The sequence below is a fragment of the Thalia democratica genome, chromosome 6, assembly GCF_965202585.1.
Source record: "Thalia democratica chromosome 6, ktThaDemo2.hap1.1, whole genome shotgun sequence".
In the NCBI taxonomy this organism is placed as follows: domain Eukaryota; kingdom Metazoa; phylum Chordata; class Thaliacea; order Salpida; family Salpidae; genus Thalia; species Thalia democratica.
In genome coordinates this window covers 24,606,378-24,627,468 of record NC_139170.1, presented here as the reverse complement: position 1 = coordinate 24,627,468, position 21,091 = coordinate 24,606,378, and the positions used below count along the sequence as shown (strand labels likewise).

General features: G+C 26.3%; 2 protein-coding genes across 7 annotated transcripts in view; both read right to left on the bottom strand.

Moving 5' to 3' along the window:
- Window positions 1-6,043: 6,043 nt before the first annotated feature.
- Window positions 6,044-7,384, bottom strand: LOC145837741 (ADP/ATP translocase 3-like). The gene has a single exon (XM_082945178.1). The coding sequence runs from the start codon at window positions 7,290-7,292 to the stop codon at window positions 6,384-6,386; it is 909 nt and encodes a 302-aa protein (XP_082801304.1). The 5' UTR covers window positions 7,293-7,384; the 3' UTR covers window positions 6,044-6,383.
- Window positions 7,385-17,633: 10,249 nt separating this feature from the next.
- LOC145838108 (tudor domain-containing protein 1-like) overlaps window positions 17,634-21,091 on the bottom strand; it is a 41,694-nt gene continuing 38,236 nt past the window's right edge. For all 6 annotated transcript variants that reach the window (XM_082945645.1, XM_082945647.1, XM_082945648.1 and 3 more), the window contains 3 exons: window positions 19,420-19,546; window positions 19,040-19,163; window positions 17,634-18,259 (listed from right to left, as the gene is read on the bottom strand). In XM_082945645.1, coding sequence (XP_082801771.1) covers window positions 17,937-18,259; window positions 19,040-19,163; window positions 19,420-19,546 — 574 coding nt within the window. In that variant the 3' untranslated portion in view covers window positions 17,634-17,936. The remainder of the gene's footprint in view (window positions 18,260-19,039; window positions 19,164-19,419; window positions 19,547-21,091) is intronic.

Sequence of the window (21,091 nt, the reverse complement as noted above, 5' to 3'; positions counted from 1 at the left end):
GTTTTGAGCTTTTAGTCAAATTGTTTTACTTTTAGTTTAATTATAAATAAATAAATTTATTAGGTTATTTTTGATTTGTTTTTAGAAGCTATTTAAAATAGAGAATAGTTTTGGGTAATTTTTGAACTAAAAATATCAAAAATATGGTTGGGGTAAAACTTACATTTCTTCTTAAGTACTTGAAGTAGAAAACAAACCAAACCAGTTTTAAAAATGTTAAATCCAGTTATATCCAAATATGATTAAAAATTGTTTTGATTATCTCTTTTCTATAAAAAAGTCACTGGCCGCTTCTTACCTCTTTTCAACACACTGTTTTTTGCACGCGTGTTATGAAGAGTAAAACCTCAAATGCGGCCTGCGACCACAAATTATCTGCCGACCCCTGTACTAGAGTCTGTCCAAATTCTTAAAAGCTCGGTTTGACTAACTTTTATCTCGACAGAGCACTAAATTCTGTCGTCTTTAAAAAAGAGTTATCAAAAAAAAAAAAATATGTTCAAAAAAAACTTATAAAGACTAAAATTTAAACAAATTCCTGCAACTTCATTAAATAAATATATCAACATCTTAATAAATTTTAAAAAAATTCACAAACACTGAAAAAATTAATAAGTTTTAAAATTTTGTTATTTTACAAAAATTTATGTAGGATAATGTAAGTTTCTATTTGAATAACTCGTTGCATAAATTTAAAAAATAAAGACGTGCACTTTTAACTCATTACTTTTGAAAGTAAAGCTGGTCATGTCTCTAGAAATGAATAAAAATAGATGACAATGTAATTATTAAGAGAAAAAACTGAATACGATTTGTTTTCTTTAGTAGAAAATAAAGCAATCAATCTATTACTGTTGAGAATAAGAAAAGTTTAATTTATTAGAAGTTCAGTGTCAATTCTTTCGCTCAAAAATAAACTAAGTATTTTTAAGATAAATGTGTATATTTTTAAATAGTAAAAGTATTAATTTTAAATTCCAAAAGTAAAAGCAAAAAATAACAGTTTGAAAGGTTTAGTTGGTTGTATATCAAGTAGTTGCTTTCAAAGGTACTTAAAAGTTGTGGTTAATTTGCTTTAACTGCTTGATCGTAAAGTTACTACCAGTATGCTTTTATAAATTTTTCTAAGTTCAGTTAACTCATTTCTCGTCAGTAAAGACACATAAGAGCATTGTTATAAAGTCAGGTTATGACTTTAAGCATTTAAGTTATGTCATCCGACCAAAACTATAATTGAAAAATTAAAGTTTGATAATTTTACAATTTCGTTTTTTCAATATAGGTAATAAATTAATACTCGAATCAAATATTTTTATAAACATCAATAAAAAGTTTTAAAAACTAGTCTGTGTTAGTTTTTTAAAGTATTTTAGTACAATTAGGATATTTGAACATTTAAACTTAAAACTGAAAGCACTTTTGTCTCTAAAATAGAGGTGGGTAACCTGCGGGCCGTATCCGACCCGCGACTTATTTTTTAGATCAAATAAAACTTATGTAAATAAAACTTGTATGAGTTTTTTTATAACAAATATTATAAATGTGCTACAAATGATTTGGTACACAGCAGTGCTTATTTAACCATTCTTTCATAATAATTTATATATGCTAAAAGGAATGCAAATTAATGTACGTAAACTTTAATGCCATACGATGAACAGAACAATTTAGCTCTCTTAGTTAATTAAAAACTTTTTATTTTCGTAAGTTAACTCGGAATACATAGTTTATCGAATAGCAAAACTTATTTCATTTGTTAAACAAAGATATAAAATGTAACAAGTTTTACACGCATTTTTTGTATTTACGTTTTGATGTATAAAATTATTTTAACATTATTACTTAAGTAGTTTTTTGTAAAAGATCAACTTATTCTCTTTTACTTTATTTTCTTAAAATTTATAATTTATTGTAAAATTAATAACTTTTAATTTAATTTTCTAGCTTATTTATAGCTGTCTTGGCAGAAAACTTTCAGATCACTATAAAAGTAAGAGTTAATACTTTATTCCATCAATAATGCTTTAAATCAGCGGTTCTTAACCTTTTTTCATGTCTTACCAATTTTTGGAAGATTATTATAAAGTTTACCCTTTTTTGGAAGGTAATTACCAAGTTTACCTTCAAATACAAAATAGTGTTTAATTTTGAGGAAAAAAAAACTAGTTTTTTTTTATTTTTAAGCTTAAAAATATATAAAATCTTAAAATTTAAACATTTTTTTATCTTTAGAAAATTACAGTTTAGTACTACCTTATAAATTAAAAGAACAACTAATAGACATTAAATTACGCAAGTTGTAACAAAGAAAATTATCTTTTAAACAAAAAAAATTACCTCCAAGGGTAAGTTTACTCCAGTAAAGAATCGCTGCTTTAACTAGTTAATTGGAAGCTAAAACTAGAAGTTTAATGTTACTTTATCTAAAATCCTAAACATTCTTATTGTTGAAAAAATTAAGCAACACTTATGGTTTATAACACAGTACATTAAATTTCAATCAGTAATATTAAAGTTTCAAAGTAAACTAAAAGTAATTTTAGTATTGATATTATAACTAATAAGGTAACTTAATTAATTACATTTTAATATTCTTTTAGAAAAAAAGAAGTCAGGACGACAGTAAAAAACGTTTGCAGGTTAGTTAAACTTAGTTTTAAACCTATGGTAGTCTTATTTTAAACAAAAAAACTGTCGTCTTAAGTTTTATTGGTCTAATTACTTTAACAGATTTTTATCAAATGCACAGAAAAATGAACTTACAGAATACGGAAATGAACAAAACATAAGTATAAAGGGATCGAACTTATCCTCCGATACACATGACAATGAAGATAGTGCGGTTCTAAGGAGATCATATTTAAAAAGTTTTATTGTCAAGTTATAAATTAAAGTAATAGTTGATGAATAATTTCTTATTACCTTAAAGATGCAACCTGTTTAAATAAACTTGTTATATATATTTATATTCATACAACTGCTGTAGAAGATGTAATTTTTAAACTTTTTCAACATATTGCACAAACAGTAACTAACTATTTGTTTAATTATAATTATTCCCCATTTGAATTAAACTTAGTATAAAATTTACTTTTAAAGACTATTCTTTATCAAAAGTTAGTATTTTTCAAAGCTATATAACTTCAACAAAAACTTTTCAAAACTTAATTTTCTTTTGTTTGATCATGTGTCAAGACTTAGATTTTACAATTCGTTAAACACTGCGTATTTTTACTCACATAATATAAACTTTATTAACATATTAATATAATTTATACAAATATATATTTATTATATATTGTTTATATAATATAAGTGTCTATAACTAGATGTAGATACTGAGGGTAATTAATTAAAAGAGAAAGTTCATCAAAAAATTTATTTTTACAACTTAAGTCATATAACACTATTAAAAAATATCTAAAAATCTTAAGAAAAGTTGACTTACTATCTTTTTTGCAGATTTTGCCGAAAAACAAAAAGGTAAACTCTTAAATGGAGAAAACCACGACTATAAAAACAAAATGATAAACAAAGATCCTGAGTAAGATTTTTAAATATTTTGTTAAAGACAAGTTTTTTTTTTTTCCTATAAACAGAATTGCAAGAAGAAGTGCTGCTATATTTCAAATACTGCCGTTACTAGAAAGAAGCTATCATCTTTATAATAACCACTCAGCATGTAACGAAAGAATTATTAACTACATAATTGACGTTAGCAATTATAAGTGTCTTTTTAATTTTACTATAAAAATTAATTTTTATATATGATAAAAAACTATAAAATACCCTTACATTTGAGCCTAATCGCTATGATCTGGAAATAGGAATTTATAGATTTAGAATTTAAAAAAGTTTTAGTAATTTCAAAAATGAAATTTCACATAGTCCAAGAGTTTTTCAAAACTCTTTTTAAACTAAAAAGAATCCTACTCACGAAAAATTATCAGACTTGAAGTACTAGCTTTACTAGAAACTTTGATACTTGCTTTGTTGAATTTTTCTATAATTTTTAAATGAACAATGTTTAACTTTGGGTTGGCGACGTATGACCTACCACAATCTCTGGCCTACGAAGAAGTTCGAAAACAACTTGTGCAATACAAATAAATTGATTTTTTGTAACAAATACTTTTAATTTTGCTGAAAAATTTATTTTCATTACACAGTAGTGTTAATTTACTTTTTATTTTCATTAGAATTTGCTTTAAAAGATTTTCTTTCTAATTTCAATACTTCAAATTTTCAAAATTATCATATCTGCAAAGCTTTTTTATTAAAAAATCAAACCCGCGAAAAACTCTTTCTCCTAAATTTGGGCCCTTGAATTAAAAAGTTGCCTACCCGTTATTCTTTAAGATATTTTTTTAAATGGTTTGTAGGAGCTAGTAATTAAAAAATAAAATTATTAAATATATATCACTAAAAAATTATGACTTTTTGATTTCTAATAAAAGAATTTTAAGAACTCTTCAAAATGTAATAAACTTGATTTAGTTAATAATTGAAAAAAAAACTTGACCTTTTTAAAGTCTATAAAAAAGAAATCAAATTTTTACATGTATAGATAATTTTACTCTTTTTTTTTTCTCATGGTTAATTTTCTAATTTAAATTAAATGTCATCCAAACTTTTATTAAAAAACTCTTTTGACAGCCTCACGCAAATTCGCATAACTTTAGTAGTAGGACATTTTTAAAAACTTGGTTTAAAACTGTAAGTTTATACGATACGGTTATTTTTTATTACTAATTCTCAAAAGAAAACTTAAAATTATTTTTTTTTTATTTCCAGTTGTAGGCTCACTCACTGTCAGCGTTAACATAGCAGTTTTTTATACAAAAATACCAGATTTGTTCATCTTCAAATTAACATTAAGAAATGAAAATTAAGATTTAATTGTATTAAAACTTTGTGGCTGGGTGACGTAAGGGTTCTGATAGAGCATTAAAACTGTAACAGTTAAACGTTGTAAAAATGGAATACGCTTGATAAAAAAACAAAAAATAAAAACAGGACCTAGAAGATATACCAAGTCGATTGATTGATGAATAAGTAAGATTAAAAAACGTTTTTTTCTCAATTTTCAATAAATCTTACACATACATGGAGTTTAACTGTATCCTACAACTAAGTAGTAATTAAAATTGAAATTGACTGCTTTAAAGTATCAAAAACAAATTTTTAACATTAAAATATAGGTTTTTTCATATAATAATTACAGTGAAATATACTACAAAACAACTTGTCTTTTTATACAAGTTTAAATCATTAAGTATATATTTAATGTTTTTATAATAAAATTGTGGATAAAAGTATTAAGTTATAAATTAAAACTAATTTGATAGGTACGTCATTTAAAAATTAACATATGATTTTAAATCTATTTAATTAGCATACACATTTAAATTTAGAAAACAACTAAAAAAGTCGTGTTTCTAAAAATTTTTAATGGTGAAATAAAATATATTAACTATTTAAAAGCTTTTACTAAAACGCATAGGCCTAACATCCTTATTGAATATAACTAAGCATTTTGATTAAAATAATTGTTATCTTGCTGACAAGTTAAGATAAGCTTAATAAAAATAATTTAAACAATCCTGAAAAAAGTTTTAGTGTTTATGAGCTAAATTATTAAACATAGTTTAAAAAGATAAAACATATAACTGCAAGGTTGAAGTTGTAATTTAGTTAATTGTCGTAAAAATAGTCTATACTTATCGTGCAGTTAACTTATTTAAATTAAGAGAAAGTAAGATAGTAAATAGAGCACTGACTTAATGACGTCAAACATCTTTCAATGACCTTGTATTCATTTTTGTAATGACTGGCGATAATCAATTTAGTAAAGTATAAAACTTACAATATCTTTTTTATTACTATGATAACATTAATGTTAACTATTTAACTTTAAAAACATACAAACACAACAATTTTTGCGTGTTAGGTTTATGGTTTATACTCATCATGTTCGCTATTTTATAAGTATAATTACTGTTTTTTTAAAAGAAAAAATTTTTATACAAGATACGCAAATATATATAAGTTTAAACTTTTTTATTATGTTCTTTTTTATTTTAAAAGTTCAAAATTCAATTTAGAAACAGCAGTAGTAAATTTTTAATAAGCATTATGTGCATCTTAGCTCATTAACCATAACAGTGGAAATAATCGTTGTACTTAAGTTTTTAATTGACCTGATCTCTTTTTAAATTTATTCAATAAGTGACAAAAGATAAAGCACAGCAAACTGCTTTGAACTTAAAATTGTTTATGAGGTTTATATTTAAAAAAACAGGTAAGCAGCTTTAGAGCTTGTTTATAACTTTAGCTGGTTAATACTACTAACCTATGAATACTTTCATAATAATCATACTAAGTTAATGAACAGAAGAATCAAACAATGCTTGTTTTAACACATCATAAAATACTAAAACTAAAGCTCCACCAGTTCCTCTAAGAACGTTGGAAAAAGCTCCTTTGAAAAAAGCGCCTTGACCTTCATTTTTGTAAATCTTCTTCCAGCAATCAACAGTTCCCTTGTACATCAAGTCTTCTTTGGAACGTCCAGATTGCATCATCATACGTCTTCTGACTGTATCAAACGGGTAAGAAATGATACCAGCTCCCGTTGTCACAAGTTGAGCGATAGCCCAGCTTACAACAATTGGTGTATTTTTTGGGTCAGGTAACATTCCTTTTACAGTGTCATAAGTACCAAAGTATGAAGCACGGTAGACAATTATACCTTGAATAGAAACAAAAAAACCTTGGTATAAACCTTTAACACCATCACGTTTAGCTATTGTGGTCAAACAATTTCCTAAACCACTAAATTCACGAGCTTTGCCACTTCCTACGTCAGCTGCAAGTCGAGTACGGGCGAAATCCAATGGGTAAACAAAGCACAAGCCAGTTGCTCCAGCAGCACCACCAGATGCAAGATTGCCAGCAAAATATCGCCAAAATTGAGTGTTTTTATCTACTCCAGCCAAAAATAGTTGTTTGTATGTGTCCTTAAAGGCAAAGTTAAGTGCTTGCGTAGGAAAATATCTAATAACATTTGCCAAGTTACCTCTCCAAAATGCGCCAAAACCTTGTTCTTTAGGAATTCTCACAAATGCGTCAACAATTCCTTTGTATTCTTTTCCGGCCATAGCTTTCGATGCAGCTTGAACTTGGAGTAAAAGTTTTACACGTTCGATAGGGGCAACCAGCGTTTTAGAAATGGCTGCAGCAGTACCGCCGACAGCCAAATCCTGGGCAAAGTTTACCATGTTAAACGGCATTTTGATTTTTCTTTTACTTATCTAAATAACTAGACTGTCGACTTGCAGCGACTGAAGCAAAAGAAGTAATTGTTAATTCAACTCTAGTTTCAGACAACTGCTAATGCAATGTTACATACAAAGTCATCAAGTTGCGCAATTCTGTCGTAAAGTGGTCGTTTTTTTTTCTTTACTCTAGATATTATAATCTATCAAAGTCTTACATTTGATAATAAGTATTTTTATTTTATACTCTACTTTCCTATTGTTAAAAAAAACGTTAGTACATTCTTTACCAAACAATATATTTCATTAGAGCAACAGAAAATGTTTTGTAACAATTATTTAACGTATGCAGTAGTTAGTTTATTAGTTTTTAATATTTACAAATGAAACATCAATATTAGTAACAAATTTAAGGATGGTTTACTTTTTATTTCAGAAAAACAAATCTGTGTCAATTGTTTACAACTTTAAACCACGTTGTTTATTGTTCTTTAAGTTTGCATGTTTTATTCGAACTGAAAAGTAAAACAATTATTTGTTGTATTACAAATTGTCTGATGTATTTTTAAATAATTTCTAAATAATTAATAAAGCAGCAGATAATCCAATTTAAAAAAAAATATTAATAAGAAGTTGTTTAATATGTTTTTTTTATCTTTAAAACTAATCATTATATTTGAGTAACCCACATTAAAGCAATACTTTAATTTAAAAATTGTTTGCATAACAATAACGAAAAATTATTCAGTTCTTTTTAATAACTCGCGATAACGAATTAATTTTAAGTTTTTACATTAAAAAAGTAAGATTGCTATACAATAGATTTAAAAAAATAATATATTATTACTACTTTATCTAAAAATTTGATATTTTTAGTTTGTTACTTTGAACATAGAGTTTTTTGGTTTTAAGATAATTTAATATAATTAAATATTTATTTAATTATTAATATTTTAATAATTTAGTTTTTAGATAGTTTTCTTAGTTTACTTGTTTTTAAAGGTTTTTTAAGTTTGTTTCCTTTTCCTTATAACTGGCTACTATATGCGATACCAAGAATTTATTTGTTCTTAATTTTTATCTAGGCAAGGTATTTTAAAAAGAAAACATTTTTGCGATAGACTTTAAATTTAAGGATTCTATTTCTGGTAAGATATCATATATTTTTTCTAAACTTAATTTAAAAAAAATAAACAGAGCATTGCTTAAGCTATTTGTAGACTTTTTTTAAGAAAAAAAAAGTTCTTTTAATAATGACAATAGTTGTATGTTTATCAGAATTAGGCTGTTTAAGGAAGCTACTTATCTAAACAACAGTTTATGCGAGATATGTAGACATTTAAAAAGTTTACAACAAGCAATATACTTAAAACAAACTAAAAAAAGCGAAAACTTAGTTAAACAAAACTTAGAAAGGTTACAAAATAAAATCTTATCACGTCTATTATCTAAATAAGTAAGTTTAGTAAAGTAAAAGGAATAGGTTTTTTTTGTAAGTTTATCTGCCTCTTAGGTTGAAAAGTATTCTTAATTTAAAAACCGTCCTTTTAAAACTTACGTTTTTGTTAATAAGTTCCTTCGTAATTACCTGGTGAGAATTACTGATTTGTTGTTACAGAGTCAAAAAAAAACACAGATACTTATTTAGTTATAGTGAAAATACATTTCTAAGAGTGGGTCTAGAGTCTAGACATGTTAAAAAGCTCTGCTTTGTTTACTCGAGCGTGAAATTACTAACTTAAAACAAACCAAAGTTTATTTGCTTCATTGCTGAATTACCATAGTAACTATTAGCATTTTACCAACTCTGGTCTAGACTTTTTTCAGTGTCGTAGCATTTTTTTTTTGTTCAGCAACAAATTACAGTAAACTGCCACTTAACTACGAACCGCCGGTTAAGCCGAAAAACGCTGTGTTCAAAAGACTTTTTTCTACTTAAAATTTAAATTCAAACCTAAAAGTTATTGGTAAAAAATTACATTTTCAAATAAATTATAATGTGGTAAATTTTAAAATTAAAGAAACTATAAAAAAACTTAAACTTTCTAAATTATACAGCCTTATAATGACATCAGAAATAAGTTAATCAAGTAAAAACGAAATGAAATTTCACGACCATTCAGTAATATTATAGTTGTTATTTATTATTTCATTATTTATCATTTGTGATAAAATTAGTCATTTATTAGTGATTATTAGTACTATTTTCGTGATATTTAAGGTTAAAGTTTCTATAGCTAATAATTAATATTAAGTTTTGTTTAAGATAATTGGTGTAGTAACTGTTATTGATATTTGTTATTGATACTTATTCTCATATTCATTTTGTTATTCTAATATTTGTAATTCTGTAAGTAAGAGTTTAAATTAAGATGAATGATAGACGCACAAGTAAGCGCAACGCAGTAAAGAAAACTAGCCAGAGCCTTGCGACTATAAGGGTCGCAAGTGACTTCGAGGCTGTTCCGCCGGTGCTACCAGGCCATCCGAGCGGACATGGTTTAATCAGCGCGGTTTTATAACCATCGACTAATATTTCCAGCTCATGGTTGTGCTTTGTCATTTATTTAATAAAGACAACAGCAACCTATTCGACGTTCCCATGGGCTCCTTCTTCGGTGCCGAGTTATGCGATCTAATAGGACTATTTGCATTGAGCAAGCTTGAATCTCTTTATGATATTAAAGAGATCGGCTTGTATAGAGACGACGGCCTTGCAATTATCCAACCAAAAAACAACCAAGATTTAGAAAACAAAAAGAAAAAAAAAAAAAGAAATATTCAGAGACATTGGTTTTAAAATAACGATAGATACCGGTGCATCTATATGCAACTTTCTGGACATAACATTAGACCTTTCAAACAATTAATTTAGACCGTACAAAAAAGAAAACACTGAAATTATGTTCATTAATAGAAACTCCAATCATCTTAAAATCATTAAAAAGAACTTACTGGCAACGATAGAAAATAGACTGATTAAATTATCTTAAAACAGAAATATGTTTGACCAAAATATATGCACATACCAAAACGCTTTAAACAAATCAAATTTTAAACATAAACTGCCTTATAAGGAAGATTTTATCAAACAGAAAAGAAACAGAACAAAAAAAATAATTTATTTCAACCCACCATTTTGCGAATCAGTAAAAACAAATATAGGAAAAATGTTTTTTGAATTAATCAACAAGCATTTTAATCAAAGCAACAGTCTAAACAAGTTAATAAATAAAAACTACCGTAAGTTGGCGTACAGTTGTATGAGCAACATAAAAATGTTAATTCAAGGACAAAAAAAAAAAAAATAACAAGAAAAAAATGACAAAGAAGAGCCACTATGTAATTGTAAAAACAAGAACTTATGCCCACTAAAAAACAAATGCTTAACCAAGAACGTTATATATAAAGCTACGGTTGCGAAAAAAAAAAAGAAATAAAGCAATATGTAGGGAGCACGGGAGGAACTTTTAAAACAAGGTGGTGTAGACATAAAAGTGGTGTGAAAGTTTACAGGGAAAACGGAGCCGAACTGTCCAAATATATTTGGAAGCTAAAACGCAGCAACACTAACTACAACATTAAATGGGAAATTTTACCCAACATCGGGCATATAAGGAAACCGCAGAGAACATGGTTGCCACTCATCTAGCTGAGAAAAATTTCCTGACTTTGTCCTGACTTTTTACCAAAATTTTCCTGACTTTTCTAAATCAAACTCTTAAATTAAACTTAATCTAAAATACATAATCTAACACTTGAAACTATATAAAGCTTTCAATCTAATTTTAATACAGGTTAAAAACAACAGTTTTTTGCTGAATTCTATCATCAAACTTCCAGTACATCACTTAAACCATCTGTGTATGATTGATGTTTGTAATAAACAGCTCTATCAGCAAAATACTTGAATTATTACCTTAAAAACACAGCTTGTCTGAAAAAAGACACAATTTTTTAGCATTTACTAGCATGAATGTATCTAGACATGTAAGGAACTTTGTCATCTATATATTTTTTCAAAAATATAAAGATGTAAAGTATATGTTAACTTGTTACATAAAATACTAAACTAACTGCTTAGTTATAAAGAACTCAATTATTTACTTAAACAAAAAACACTTTGATTCTAAAATTATGCTAGATAAACTTTTGTGTATATACCACAGTTTCACTATGGAAGTGTCCTTGCTAAAGACCATCAATACTAAAAATCTTACAAAATCTGCTTGTTCAAGTAGGGTACTTGTTTAATATGTTAATAGAAAATTATTGCAGTTTTATAAAGAATATTTTTCTAATTTATACCAGATGAAGGCATTGGAAATATAATTAAATATTTTTGTAAATTTCTAGGAAAATTTTGGAATTTTTTTCTGACTTTAAAGGTCTTTTAATTAATTTTACCATTTGAAGGCTTTGGAAAACAAGGAATTTTGTAAATTTAAACTGACAAAATCTGACTTTCTTTTTTAAATTTTATCAAATTTCCTGACTTTTTTTCAAAACCCCCCATTTTTTCCTGACTTTTGTGATTTTTTAAAAGTTTTCCTGACTTTTCCTGATTTCCTGACTTTTCTTGACCGAGTGGCAACCCTGAGAGAATCTGCACCTATGAAAAGATGGAAATAGCGAACGCTGGCGGGGGAACTTCTTTAAATAAAAGGAGCGAATTAATATGTTCATGTGTACATTTTAAAAAGCTTTATTTTAAAACTTGAAGTCATTTTGATAAGTACATCACTGTTTTAACTTGTACAAGCAAATATTTAAACCAATACATAATTACGTCAAAATACAATAGTCAAACTTTTTAAACAAGTAAATTTAACCTAATGCAGGGGTCGGCAGGCAGTTGGTGCTCGCGGGCCAAATTTCAAGTTTCCAAAATCTTCGCGGGCCGCAGTTTTAGTGACACTAATAAATAACTTTTACTTTTATTCAGTTTTATATTTTTAATGACTTTTAGCTACACATTGAATACCTATTTAAATTATACATATATATGGAATAAAATTTTCATAGATTAATATACTCAAAACTTAATAAACTATGTACTATCTTTTAAAGTTTATAAGATTAACTTAATGTATTTTTTATTTTACTTACTATCTAACTCTCTTTAAAAATCAAGCTTGAAAACCATCTATTAGTCACTTTTATACATGTTTAATATGGTCAACCACTTTTTCATATTTTAAAAAATGTAAAGTGTCAAAAATAGTTTTACGTTTTATATAAGTTGTGCGTTTGAAAATTTAGTAGCTAGTTAACTAAAAAAAATTGAAATATATATGTTATATAAAAAATATAACAACTTTTTAACATAATTAATGATAGAATACTTTAATAAAATACCTTATTAATAATCAATTATTCCTTTACATGGTTGCCACTTTAAAAGCAAAAACGTCTGAATCACATAAAAAGAGCCAGAGTTTATTAAAAGTTAAAAATGTTTAAAACATGCTTTGAAAAAACAAAAGCTTTAATACTTAACTAAAGTATCATCATAAAAAGTACAAACTATTTAAAACGAAAAGTAAAAAATTATAATTATTAAATTTCAATACAGTCATAAAAACTATTCTGAGAATTCAAAGATTTATTCAAAGTATTTGAAATAAAAAAAATCACACGTACACCTAAGCTTTCTAAAGTGTCTTAAATAGGTTTAAGCAAGTGGGAGTTTTTCAACTAGCTTGTTTGTTTGGTAACCCTGTTTTAAATAAAACTCACGAAATAAAGAAATAACGAAGTTTTTTGACAATGAAATAAATATATACAGCAAAAAAAATGTTATAAGTCAGCTCGAATGGACAGTTAAGTTTCTTGAATACTCTTACCAAAAGTATAAAAATTTGTTAGGCCATTAATTAAGTACAATAATTTATTTTTTATTGATAATTGTAGCAATTATTTATTGCTTTATCTGCAATGAAAATATTGCTTATAAAAAGAGTAAATTAGAAATATAAGACGATTTATAAGACTCACAAAACGTTAATAAGGAGTTGTTGCGAAAAACGAAAAAAACAAATTGCTTAAGTCAGTTTTAACAAAGCAAATGTTATCTTCAGTGACTACATACTTATCAAAAAATTTGTCAAGGATATGTTATAAGTAGCAAAAGTAAATACTTAAAACGTGACACCGTTTAGATTTGAGATTTTTTAAAAGAACTTGTGGTGGTGGTAGTATAATGTTTTTGTTAAATTCTTCAGTGACAGCAAAAAGTTGCTTTTAGGCAATTTCTGACATTTCAAAGTCAAATAAATCAAATTAGGACTTAAATCGATCTATTAAGATGAAAGCAATAACAAATGCTGCTCATCTGAGAATATTTGTTTGAGGTATTTTTACTAATTTAGTAAAAGTATTATTTAAAAATGTAGTTTAAAAATGACCACCTCTGTACATTGGTGTGCGTAGAAATGAATTTAAAATACACAGAAACTTCTAGTAACATCAAATGTGTCAAAACCAAAATGAATTAAACACTATTTATTTTTATTGTTTTGTTCTAAATATTTTTGAGTACACTCAAATATAACATGTAGCGATAAAACATTCATAAGAGAAACTTAGGTATAAAATACATGTCAAACAAAATAATTATGTTGTAAAAAAATTCCATTTTAGTTAATTACAGTAACCTCTCGCTTATTTACGCACATTGTGTCCACAGAAAAAATGCGTAAAAATACGAAAGATCGTAAAGATACGAGAGGTATCAAATATACTTACTATTATGGCTGTTTTATGACATTGCTTCTAGTTAAAAGCAGTTTGGGGACTTTCAAACTTTTAACAATTTGTTTGCTTTATTTATAAATATGAAAGCAAAAGATAAAACTATACATGTTTAAAAAAAAAAGAGTTAGTTAATATAAATTTTTAAATAATACTTGTAGAAAAATTTACTAATTCTAATAATAAGAAAATTTCAAGAAATATAAAATTAGTGATATGTTTAGTAAAAAAATAAAGATTTGTGATAAGTATAAGCTCTTTATTTATAAAGTATCAAAGCTACTTTTTGCTGGGAAGTTTCATTAGATTTCTTTTTTAGATGTTTATTCATATATAGGGCAAGAGTGCTGTATTATTTATTTGTGTTTTAAACTCTCATTTTTTCATTATACTTCCATTATTTAACACAGTCATATTTTTTTCAGAATTTTGATCTTTTATTGTTAACACAATTTCTAATATACTGAGGTATAACTAAATATTTATCAATTATTCAAGGAACATAAGTTTACAAAGTCTAAAGATATAGAGAAGTGAGTTAGTATTTAAAAACATTTTTTAAATTGAAAATATACAACAAACCTATTTTTTGCAGTACAAAAAGATTTTTTCATCTTTTAAATTTTTTAGAATTCTAAAACGCGTAACTAAACGAGAGTGCGTAACATCATGAGTGCGTAAAGATGCGAGTGGTTACTGTACTGTGATTGAAATAATAAACATGGTAATTTCTGTATAAGGTTTTACATACAATTATTGAGAAGGTTAAGAACATTATACCGCGAAATCATATGAATCTGATTACCTACAAGGGGTGTTAAAGATAGCAAAATTTAAATAGTGGTCATTGTACTTAAAATCACCACTATTACTTATTTTGTAAAAAAAAATTCCTTTGTTGCATATACATAACATATGTCAAACAAAAAACATTTGTGCTATTTATAACACTTAGAAAGAATGTAAACAGTTTCAGGGTTGCTAATGGTTTTTAATTTTTTTTTTCAGGTTTTCTGAAACTCTTCCATGTTTTTAACAGTGCAAGTTTTTTAGTCTATTAAGTATAAAATTAAGTTTAAAGTTAAAAAAAAAATCTAAAATAGTATAGCAACATTATAAAAATACTGTTAGGCGACTTTAAACGTGATTTTTAATAAATAAATCGTTGAGAACAAAAAAACATACTTATCTTTTGTGTATAGTTGAAGTTTCATTGCTTTACATGTAAAAGTTGTTTTAAACTCAAGGGTTTTTTCGAAAATTCTAAAGTTCCAGGTTTTTTTAGCCTAAATTGTCAAATTTCAAGTTTTTTTCAAAATTCAAGGGTTTTTGGCAACAATGATTGTTCACATATATATGTAAACAAAAACAACATTTTTAATTATAGCAGCTGCTAGACTTAAAATATATCAGAATTAAAAGCAAAACTATTAAATGAACAAAATATACATAATAAGTTTACCTTGCCACTCTTCAAAGTAAAGAATCCTGCCTGAGTGTTCAAAAAACTATCTTTATATTTTTAAACAAAAAATAACAATTTAAGTCAAAAACTAAAAATACCTAAATTGGCCTGATATTCGAAAAGTTTATAAATTAGCCTGACTTAGTCTGAGTGTGTGGCAACGATAAAAATGTTTATTTGCTTAAATTTAAACTATTTTGGCTAATAATACACAGACTCAACAAATTTATCATCCCTAAATCTAGTTTATATTAAATAGGTATTTCCAAAAAAAGAGCAGCTGTGTATATAAGTGTGCAATGCAAAGAAATTAACTTTAGTTGCCAAAAAGTTTTGTTTGTAAAATAAAAATGTATACTGATAAAAAACTAATTTATTTATGTCATATTTATTGTTTTAAATGTGTCTTTACACTCTTAGATATTGTATACAAAAACACTTATAATCGAAAATTATGCTTAAGTTTAACTTACTCTAACTAAAATAAATGTTTTAAAATGAACATCTCTGTACATTGGTGTGCATAGGAATTAACATAAAGTGCACTGAAAGCTTATACAACACTCAAAGTGTGTTAAAATCTAAAGAAAATAAACCTTATTTCGTTGTATTATGGTATTTTCAATGTTTTAGTGTACACTTAAATATAGTGATAAATATCCAAAGTACAAGTTACATATCAAACAAAATATATCAACTGTGAGAAATGACATTTTTGTTTATTACTGTGCATTAGTTTTGTACACAAGGGAAAACATTTGCATTTTGTTAATTTACTTAATCAGTGTTATGTAAATAACTTACTGAGACTGTTTTTAGATCATAATGTGTTATTGTAAGAAGAAATATATTATAGAACTGAGAAAAAAACACAGCTCGAATTCTAATCTGTCTTTTTTACATTTTTAACTAAAAGCAGTGAAGACTTTTAATTGGTTCAAAATGTTATACAGCGACTTCAAATGAAACTAATCAAATTTAAACAAACTACAGTATTTTTATTATAAAAAAAAAGTTAAACTTACAATATATTTTCGCTCAGCAGGCCGCATTCCATTCAAAAAAAAACGTGCTCGCGGGCCGCAGATTTACCCTTCAAGGGCCGCAGTTTGCTGACCCCTGACCTAATACTTTAGTTTAAGAGTTGTTTTCTTTGTTAGTTGTTTACAAATTACGCAAAGCTGCTAAATGTTAGTAAACTTATTTTTTTTTTGGAGTTATAAGATTTTAAAATTATTAAGTAGCTTACATGTTTCAAGATTTAGATAAACTAAAATAATAACATTTTGATTTTCATATATTAGTAACTTTAAACTATAACTTTTATTTAGATTTTATTCAGTTTTCTGTTTTAATTTTTTTTAGTTTTATTTCAAGTTCAGCCTAGTCTTCCTGCATGTTTTATTTAAAAAAAAATTTACAGACTTTATTCAACTAAAGATCTCGTTTGACTAGTTTCAAGCGAGTGAAACATTGTATAATTAATAAAATTTATAATTGATCATTCTCCTTGTATTTACGTTGAGAACTTTAATTGTCATCGTTAAAGTATAAAGAACACAGTAAGTTAGAAAAAGTAAATTAATTCAAAAAATATATCACATACCAATAATTCATTAGTTAAATTAGTACAAACGAACTTATATTAACATTAAGCTTTAAACCTGTAAGTATTGTGTATTCGTTTTACAAATTTACTAAGCAGCTTAATTTATTTTTATAAACTTTAGGTAAGATTTAACGGTTATCTGGTTATCAAGTAATCAAATAGCGAACTAGTTATTAACTAAAGATAATTAAAGCTTCAAGGTAAAAAAAAACTATCAAAATTAACTCAAACTTTCAAGTTACTACTTATTGATTTTAGAGGATTCGAATAATTTTACAAGATACATCCATTTTACTTTGTTTAGCTACTGTATATAAGTCTTTATTAATCTGTTTATTAATGTAAACAAATCAATTAATTAATCGTTAAGCAATTTTATGTCTAAAACAACGCTTATGTAAGTTTGGTATACTTTAAACTTATTAGATTTATTATAATTTAAAAGACTTTAAAGAAAATTGAAATAAACCAAGAAAAAATGAATATTTTGAAACAATGAAATGTCAATTTGACTGTTTAGTCAGTGCAATGATTTTATTACAACTCAGTTTTATAGATTTTAAGTAATGAAACAAAACGAAAAAACCTTCATACAAAATATAAGAGCAAAGTTAAACACATTTAAAATATTATTAACAAAACCAAATAATTCAAAGACGGAAGAAATAGAACGAAAAATAATTTCCTGATATGTTTTAACTTAACAACGAATTCACATAGTTTTAATTAAAAGTGTTAAACATTTTTACAAAAAAATATTACAAACTCAAAAGGGGACATAATTAGATTGTTAAGTACCAAAGTTTAGTTGCGTGAGTTGTGGTAGATTAGACTAAGGACGTTTTAAGCTGGTTTGGTTAGTTATAAAAGGCGTGTGGGGTAAGTAGGTTTGATGAAAGGGAGTTGTTATGTACTCTTGATTGTTTAGGTGGTAAAAAGATGGCGGATACAAGACATTAGGTGGCATAGACATAAGGTGCCACATAAAAACTCCGTTATTTTGTGGAGGGTACATAAAGGAAGAGTTTAAATTTTGTGTTTCAGTAAACGGTAAATGTGCGGTTGTATTGCATTTGCGGAGAAGTTGAAATGGCATACTTTTATTGTTATTAGTATAAAACTTGGCTTCATATATCCCTCCAACTTCAATTTCCACTGTAAAATAATTAGAAACTAAAACTCTTTATAACTAAAAAAAAAACTACTAACATCGTTAAAATTATATACCACAAAAGAATAAGATAAAACAGTAAATTGATAGATTACACCAGTTGTTTTCAACTTTTCCGTAAATTGTGAAAAATAAATTACTGTACAATAAATTCGGTGCACACTAGACTATAAAAAACACAAGTTATTACAGGGTTTCCACTCGTTTTTTAATTTTTTCTTTTCCAGAATTTCTAAATTTCTTCCAGGTTTTTAAAAGTACACATTTTTGGGTGTATTTTTAGTTTTAAGTTAATATCTATACAATAAACTATGTTAAGCAGTAGAAAAACATAGAAAAGATACTGTAAAGTTACTTTATATGTGTTTTGTGTCAAATCAAAATTTCACCACTGAAGATGTTAAAATTATAAAAAATTCCTGGTTTTTCCAAGTTTTTTGATCAAAATTTCTCAAACTCCAAGTTATTTTTGCCAAAATTGTGAACTAAAGTGGCAACCCTGTTATTAAAATACAAAACTTTAATATTTTAGAATCTTTATACACAAATAACGTGTTAAGATCTTTTAAATTATGTTTTAATTAGTTTTATCTAAAGGAAATAGACAAAATTAGCTTCGCTAATGAAACATTTCACCCTACTTAATTTTTTGAGAACAGTAAAATAATTTCTATCGACAGTACCGTACACCAGTGCACACCGTGAAAGCCACTGAATTACACTAACAAGTAAGTTTTATAAAATTTGTAAATATAAATACTAACAATTATGAGAACGTTTCACATCGCATGATAAAGACTGAATGGGTGTCAACTTAAAAAGCTGGTTAAAGTGCAACAAGCATGTCTTAGGTACTTCTTTAATATTTCCAAAATCTACCAGCAAAACCTATTAATACAGAAAATTAAATAAGATGATTATTTATTTTTTTAAATGGTAATAATTGTATGTATTAAGAGTTATAGACTTTAAATATATAAATTAAATCATAATTTTTTTTATCTCTATGTTTTAACCTTCATTTCTTTATGAAAATGAGAAAAAAAAACTAAAGATAGAAAATCTTAGTTATTGATTGAAATTTATTTTTGAAATGCTGTGTAGTGTATACTTTACATACTTAATTACTAAAAAAGCAACTAACAGAAAATATTTCTTTCTGTAGCATTTTTCTGATGGAAACTCTATAATAAGTGCCTCCTTGAACGCTTGGGTCCAAATACACGAACATTTGTCCTATTGAGGCGATATCTACAGCTTGAGATCCTCTGCTACAAGTTTATTAAAAAATTTAGTTTAGTTACAACAGGTTTTTTTATTTTTTTTATTTTCAACTTAAATGTATAAAAAACACTAATTTACGTACGTTTCAAGTTTTACCATCCAAGCTATCATCAGTATCAATACAAAATTAATGTGAATAAGAATTTATATAATATATACAGGTGTTATTACGCAATAAATCTGTAAATTACAACAAATCTATAGCTTTTCGATTAAATGTCTTTGTTATCGACTCAGTATCAACGTGTAATGTTTGTGAAGAATTATGAAATCTGGGCGAATTTTGAGTTTAGAAAATGTATTTATTTATTCAACTAAATATTAGCTAAACAGTTTTTGCGATGAACATCATGTTTGCCAGCTTAACTAACGTTATAGATTGAATATGGTTTATGAAGACAGTTTGATTGTAAAATAATAAACTTAAAACTCACGTATAATAGTTTTTATTTTTATATTTATTATCCTGTTTTACTTCTAACGTATGGAACATTATAAAATTCGTTGGGTCATCGGATTAAACGTTTAAAGGCAGATACAAGAGACATAAACGTTTTGAATGCTAGTAAATCCAAGCTATTTTGAAGTATTTTGTGACGTATGATAAAATGTATACTCAAAGGTTAGTCAACAAAAAACACCGGCGAAAGTCTGCAGAGCAGAAGCCTGGACTTTCGTTTGCCGTGAGACAAGCTAAGTTTAACAAAAGGGCTGATCATGCCAACTCGATCATCAGACAACAAGTTTCGGTAGACTGAGACTGAACTTTAAGGTTAGCTGGGAAATTCTGTCAAAAACAAAAAGCTTAAGAAACGGCTGCACTCTTTGTAACATAGTAAACAACTAAATGGCAAGGCTAAATCAAAATCTAAGCGTTCACGGTAATTGGTAACATTTTTCAATCTCTTTTCTTATTAAATTTTGAATGTTTAGAACAGGATTTGGCAACCTTTTATGAGAAACAGGCAAAGTTTAAAAATAAAAACTTTTTGCGGGACACAATATTTTTGATAATTTGTATTTTTCGACAAACAGATATAAATATAAGATCAAATACTTAATGTATTAAATACAAACTAGAGATCAGTTTACTTACCATCAAAAATAATAATTTTTTAACTTTTATTACAAAATAATTAATGTGCCTTTACTTTATTTTTGTTAGATGACTGTAGCTAAAAAGCACGTGGCGGGTCAAAAATTTTAGCTTGGCGGGACGTAGTTTGTCGACTCCTGGTTTATACCATCATATTGTATCTGTTTAAAAACTGGTTAATTTAGTAAGGTCATGTTAGTTAAGATTTTTAATTTTCTTATTTTCGATATATTTTTTGTTGACAAAATGAATGAGCTGATCTTGTCTTTTAGACTAGTGAAACAACTATATCACAAAATACGTTGTGTTTTGCTAAATTTTACTAACACCTACAAATAGAGAAACTCTCTATTTTCACGTTTAGTTATGAAAAAAGTACATATATGACAACTAAAAGGTCTTAAACTCAAGCTAACAGAAGTTAAAAAAACTAACT

Coding starts and splice junctions, on each gene's coding strand:
- LOC145837741 (XM_082945178.1), bottom strand. CDS start 7,292: ATGCCGTTTAACATGGTAAACTTTGCCCAGGATTTGGCTGTCGGCGGT.